This window comes from Phoenix dactylifera, chromosome 4 (assembly GCF_009389715.1).
Source record: "Phoenix dactylifera cultivar Barhee BC4 chromosome 4, palm_55x_up_171113_PBpolish2nd_filt_p, whole genome shotgun sequence".
NCBI classification, from domain to species: domain Eukaryota; kingdom Viridiplantae; phylum Streptophyta; class Magnoliopsida; order Arecales; family Arecaceae; genus Phoenix; species Phoenix dactylifera.
The window spans coordinates 15,836,398-15,842,674 of record NC_052395.1 but is presented as its reverse complement, the minus strand read 5'-3'; the positions used below and the strand labels follow the sequence as shown (position 1 = coordinate 15,842,674).

The following is a 6,277-nucleotide window of genomic DNA, read 5'->3' as shown; positions in this document are numbered from 1 at the left end:
TTGGAGTAAACTCTCTCTCTAATGTAGGTATAGTTCACATTTGAGGTTTCCTGTCCGTGAAACAGCTGCTGCTTAGGAACCATGAAAAGTAAAATAAGATCACGGAAATCCTAACTTGGAACACCAAATACACAATCAGGTATATCAAAGCAGGAGACAATTTAAGCAATTAATTCTTCTTTCATGTGCTTCACAAATACATAATAACACCTCTTCTCTATTCATGTATCTATATTTGTTATGGGGCCTTTGAACCAGTGTCTTGCACTCAGAATCCATGACGACACAGTGAGGATGAATAGGCCACCCACAGCAACTGGAGTGTAATTGAGAGTATCCTTGGTTATGGGATAAGCAACAGGAAGCGAAAATAGTACTGTGATTGTCGCAACCCAGAGGACAGCAACCCAACCCACTAGTATCCCATACCTGCCAAGGTTGAAGGGGCCTGGAACAAAAGATTTGCGTGCTACGGTCACCCGGAAGAAGATAGGCAAAGCATAAGCAATGTAGAGTCCAACTGTAGCTATTGACACCATAGCCTGGAATGCTACTAAGTTTCCAAGAGACTGTAAAAAAGGGAAATGAGAAAAGAGATAAGCCATTGAGCAGGGATTCTTACACTTACAAGCAGTGAGAATGCGCATCCAAAAGAAATCATGGGACGTGCAGGAATTCCATAACAAAATTGAGAAAACAAATAATAGTACTTATACCATGCACACATCAATGTAAAGATTTTTTGACTTATCTTTTTTTTTCCCTTATAAAAAAAAACTCAATCAGAATAAAATTATCTAATCTACAAGAACGAAAATAATTGATGATTCTCGTATTACCCTCTTCTTCTTTCTCCACCTACCGATTTTTCCTCTCTTTGAGGGGGCTAGGGTGGGTGAATCAGATATAACCTTTGGTTCTCTTCTATTGCTTTCAGTCATTTACTGAAAATTTCATGAGACCGGTCTGTGTTTACGTGTGTAGTTTTGTATGGAAGTACTGTTTGAAGACACATTCTCACCATGGATCTGAACCTGATTCCCTGGCCAGTTTAGCCAGTCCATTAGCAGCAGATGACTTCTAAATAAGGTGATTTTGGATACTCGTTAAGTAATCAGCTAAGCAAAATTTGAGGGGGTTCTTTTACTGCATGTCACATTTAGAGGGCTCTGTTGCTAAACAATTAGTCCAGAGTACAGGCCTACAGGTTCACAATTTAGGAGACTGAGATTGGGAAACTAGGTGAGTTATGGAAGAAAGAACACTTCATTTGACAAAATGCCAATGTCAATTTACGCAAATGCAGGTGATCATTGTGCCAAACGGAGTAGCAAAACTTGAACACATATTTAGGGGCGAAAAATCTGATGCTAGAAATAAAAGATACAGGTAATCCCCTTAAATATTTGCAAGCATTATTGCGGGGAAATTAACAAGGCATCGATCTCCAAGGATCCAAATTTGACACTGTAACTCGTGCAGGTCTTTGTTTTTTCAAATGTTACGATACCTACAATTTTGATATGATTCTGTTGGAAGAATTAAGCACCAGTAACATGCAACCTCTTAGCATCTGGGGGCTAGGTTATTCCATGATTGCATGTGCATGAAACACAAGCTATATCCAAATAATATTTCAATCGTAGTCCTAATACATGCATGATGAAACCAGAAAGTGGGCGACCTTAAACAAACAAGGCAGATCAAGAGAAAAGTCATTACCGTCAAAGCCATGCAGAAAGATATAAATGCTGAGAGCCAAACTGCATTTAATGGTACTTCTTGCTTGTTCACCTTATGCCACAATGATGATAGCGGCATTGCCCTATCTCTTGAGAATGCATATGCCATCCTAATTTTGAGGAGAAACAGTCAAACAATAATTTTTTGGCATCTAATGATTAAAATCTAAAGCCAAAAAACAAAAATAAATCGAACTCGAATTTAACCCCTTTTAAGAGGGAAATAATAGATACACATTTCAGATATTAAGTAGAATATAAGTCATGTTTACCTAGAGTTGCTTGTCACCGAGCTTATACCACAAAAAAATATAGCAACAGCAACAATTCCCAAGCAAATGATGCCACCTACACCGCTGCCATATCTACTCTTAAAGGCAAGGTAGAAAACTTCTGCAATTGCATAACCTCCAGCATCATTGTCAGTGCTCAAAAGATATGGAATGTTGTTAACTGCAAATGTGATGCCAAGCAGATAGCCCCAGCCTGCAATGATTGATATGCCAATGGCACTGATAATTCCTTTTGGTCCATTCTTATCTGCGTTTTTAGTTTCCTCTGTCTGGGACAAAAAGATATATGCTAAAGAACCAATTTAACATTTGCATAAGATCTTTATGAAACAACCAATATTAATAGAACATGAGCATATGATAGTAGATGAAGGAAAAGAAAACAAATTTTGGGCTTTAAATTAATTTATGTCAAAGTAAGAGAACATAGATCTGAAGTTAGTTGCTTTGAGAAGAAATGATTTGAGAAGATTTAACATGGAAGTGATGAAAAAGGAATATCTCCTTACGACAGAAGAAAGGGGATTCGGTGGAAATAATGCCAAAGTATGGTAAGTCTAGTTGGATATGTGTCAATTATGAAGGTATAGCCATTGATAAATCTAATATCTAACAAGAGCAAAGTAAAACACTACAGGAATAATTCTTACCATATGAGCAGATGCATCATATCCTATCAATGAGTATTGACTCAACAAGAGTCCCAAAACAAAAATGTATAGCTTGCTGTGGATTCCAGAATCATTTTCGGTGTTGAAATGAGAAAACACAAAATCTAGACTGGCCCTCTCAGTAGCAACAGTTGGTATAAGGATCATAAGGACAAAGGCACCTGAAGAGAACAACTTCATTAGGTAACCAAGTGGAATATTGTTTCAATCTCTCCGATGACCTTAGAAAAAATTAAAAATGTCCTACCTAAGACATTCCAGATAGCTGCAACCTGTCCAAAGAAAGATAACCAGGTAATTGACAGACTGTTTATTATGGCATGAATCAGCAGAATTCCCCCATGAAACCCGATGACCACATATTTGGAAGCCAGGTATCCTCCTCCATTGTTTCCACCAGTGCTAAGTAAGATAATTACTTGCAATAGTTGTGCAAGTGAGAAATCTACACTAGTAGTGACTGCCCACTGCAAAACAGAAATTTCGTTAACTGCTCAGAAGAATATAAAAGGATTGTTTAGCTCCAGTTGAGGTATGCTCTCCACTGGACAATGGAGGCTTTGAACTTCAAACCAAATAACTTCTGGTATTACCTGTCCAACAATGTTAAACCTGCATGAAAATCAATAGAAATTATTAGCTCACAGAGAGAGCACTATGCTAATGGAATACATGGTCATATGCAAACAAAAAAAAAAAAAAAAAAAAATTCCATTTCAAAATAAACGCATAAAAATGGCTTAACTTTCAAGCCTCTGCAAACTCAATTTTGTTAGAAACACCAAAAGCTCTAAGTCACCTTTTCACTTGAAACATTTCTAGTAGAAGATATTATATTGTAACATGTGTTACAAAATGATACAATTTTGCATCATTCTCAGAATTTTTTGCTGAAGCAAGCCTCTAGCCTACAAGAACAAGAATCTATTGAATGGAGTAAGTATAAAAGTTGGGAGTCACATGCACTTTGGACAGGCATCTGAATTGTAAAATTCACGAACCTCTTTTCATGCAAGGAAATAACACAAGCAGCAATCCTCCCAAAGGAATGGCAATTCAATACAAAAACAAGCAGTTCAACGAAGAAACAGAGACCAAACAGCCATAACCAATAGTAGTACCAGCCAGTCGTCCAGGAAGCAAAGGGTGCCCACTCCTTCCCCGAGAGCTTTGCACTCCAGTAGTACAGACCGCCAGATGTCGGGTATGATGAGCAGATTTCCGCCATCGAAAGGCCAACAGTCATTGTAAAGAACCCAGCGATAAACCACCCGTATGTCATGGCTACAGGCCCTCCAAACTTCAGACCGGTGTTGTAAAGGGTGGTGATGCCAGTGAGAATTGATATGATCGAAAATGAGAAGGCGAAGTTGGACAACACCCTGCAATTCCCCAACACTACGCATGAATCCAAAACACACACACACACACACCAACAAAAATGCAACCCAAGCGAGGAACCAAGCATTTGAGTCGGTGGAGATAATTACGAGAGATCGCGTTTGAGCTCCTGCTTGTAACCAAGCTCGTGGAGGCGAGCATGCCCGGTATCCATGGAGGAGTCGACATCACTCCTTTTGGAGCCATTGGTCCCATCCTTTCCCCGGACCATCTCTCTAGCTATGACCACCAGAAGGACGCTCCCTTCGAAGAATAAGAGATGGTTAGGGGTAAAAGAAGAGAAGAGACGAACCTACGCTTCCCTGAGCTCTTTCCGTCTCCCAGAACTCCAATAATCCAAGTGGGAGGGGTGTTGACAAGTAGGTTGCAACCTGGTCAAAAGATCTTGGCATCACACAGGAATCTCTTGCCCAGCGGTGCGAACTCCAAATACAGCCAAAGACTTTCACCGGCACTGAGCTCTCTTGACACAGCCAAAGCTGTGGATTTCTTATATGGGGTCGAGAGAAATTGACGGGAATTATAATTTATGGTAAATGACATAAGCTCCCAACTTCAGGATAAGACTGCCTTGCTGAGCATCACTAATTTATGAATTTGCAACATAACAGATTATAATTTGGCAACTTCGGAAAAAATATTCATTTTCCCCTCGGTAATCCACTTTTGAAAAGTGTAGTCACCGTCGCTTGAATCATTGACGGTTGAGATGAGGATTTCCATTGCCTTGCTGGGAATTTATGAAGTAAACCTGACATTTTGAAGTGTGGGTTTAGGCCCTTTTCTCATACGGCCGTACATGGCCGGATTTTGGGTTGTAGATTATATTTAAGTGCCTTGAGTCCAAGCCAGGGTCAGCTATATGGACTAGGTAAATGCTAGAACCAATTGACTAATAATCCAAATAAGGGTCTATCTGGATAATCTTGTGATTCATGGGAACACAGGCGGGCCAGATCTATATTTACGGAATTCATAGAAATTTTTTTAAAAGTGGGCTGGTCCCAATCTCATATGAAGCAAAAAAATCCCATTAAGTTTTTTTTAAAAAAAATTTATATGAATGGAGCAGTAGAGATTCAGTCGATGTTGACTGGAATTCTGGTGAAAGATTTTTTTTTTTTAATAAGATACGGGCCAGTCCACTTTGAAGCTATTTTCATAAATTTTATGAATATATGTTTGCCTTGAGTTGTCTATCCCAATAGACCCTAAAGAGGCAGTGTTGGACGGAGCAATCCAAGATATGCTCCCTCTGTTCCAATCGTGATAGCCTGGTGGGGGCTCTATTTGCCATCTGATCTGATTGACGGTTCCACTGAAAAGAAACATAAGCAATAAAATCCAAGGCACAGGCAAACATTTATAATTGCTGTGAAGCAGCAGGGTCGGAGTTGTATATATGGACTGCCTTGCTTCTCTCGAAAACCCCGGGCCTGGCACTCGTCCGACGGGCCCTAGGAATCCTCCTCCCCCATAGCCCATCCTGACTACCGTTGCCTTTGTTCAACGCCGGCGGCCGGCCCTCCCCTCCTACCAACCCCAGCATGGCGTCCACATGGGCATCCCTCAACCAGGTCAGCAGGCGGAGCGCTGACCAGACCTTGAGTCTGAGCCTGACGAACAGCTGCGCTTCCTTCGATCGTCGACGTCTTCTTCTGAGCCTGATTGCTCCGACGTTCTTTTTGCTCAGCGCCAACTTCAACTCGAGTCTCTGATACGTCCTCCGGCGCCAGTAGGACTGAATGGTCCGAGGCACAGCCTCCATTTTTTGTTCTTCTTCTACTACCGAGATTAGAAGAGACCAACCATGGTGGGGATTTTTGTGCCTGGTGAGTGTTTATACTTGTGCTGGGGTTCATGCATTGATGGATGGCCAGACTGGTCAATAGTCTATATCCAACTTTTTGACTGCTTCTTGCGCGTAGACCATATTTAATATTGCTTAATACTTCGAGACTTGAATTGATTTAGATAGTTTAAAATTGAAACAGAGCTGTGAGGCCTGATCATAACCTCCCTAGTTTTCGGGGGTCAAGTCACGACCCGTCCCGAGAAGCAATCAACTGGACTGGAACCATGAATCAAGTTAATCTTTGACCTGACCTTGTGTTATGTATCTTGAATGAGAAAAATAAAAAGACAAACAAGATAAGAGATGATGAACTAA

General features: G+C 40.6%; 1 protein-coding gene across 1 annotated transcript; it reads right to left on the bottom strand.

Annotated features, from left to right (window-relative positions):
- On the bottom strand, positions 1-4,517 carry LOC103705653 (amino-acid permease BAT1 homolog). The gene is made up of 8 exons (XM_039125654.1): positions 4,197-4,517; positions 3,828-4,088; positions 3,300-3,318; positions 2,954-3,173; positions 2,686-2,867; positions 2,015-2,304; positions 1,723-1,852; positions 1-569 (listed from the first exon to the last, which is right to left on the bottom strand). The coding sequence occupies exons 1-8, from the start codon at positions 4,316-4,318 to the stop codon at positions 222-224; spliced, it is 1,572 nt and encodes a 523-aa protein (XP_038981582.1). The 5' UTR covers positions 4,319-4,517; the 3' UTR covers positions 1-221.
- Positions 4,518-6,277: the final 1,760 nt, after the last annotated feature.

What these genes read in the sequence shown, in the direction of transcription:
- LOC103705653 (XM_039125654.1), bottom strand. Translation starts at nt 4,318, where the DNA reads ATGGTCCGGGGAAAGGATGGGACCAATGGCTCCAAAAGGAGTGATGTC. An exon ending in TCGGTGACAAGCAACTCTAG is followed by an intron (nt 1,853 to 2,014) that starts GTAAACATGACT and finishes CCTCAAAATTAG; the next exon opens with GATGGCATATGCATTCTCAA. An exon ending in CTTTCTGCATGGCTTTGACG is followed by an intron (nt 570 to 1,722) that starts GTAATGACTTTT and finishes CCTTTTTTACAG; the next exon opens with TCTCTTGGAAACTTAGTAGC.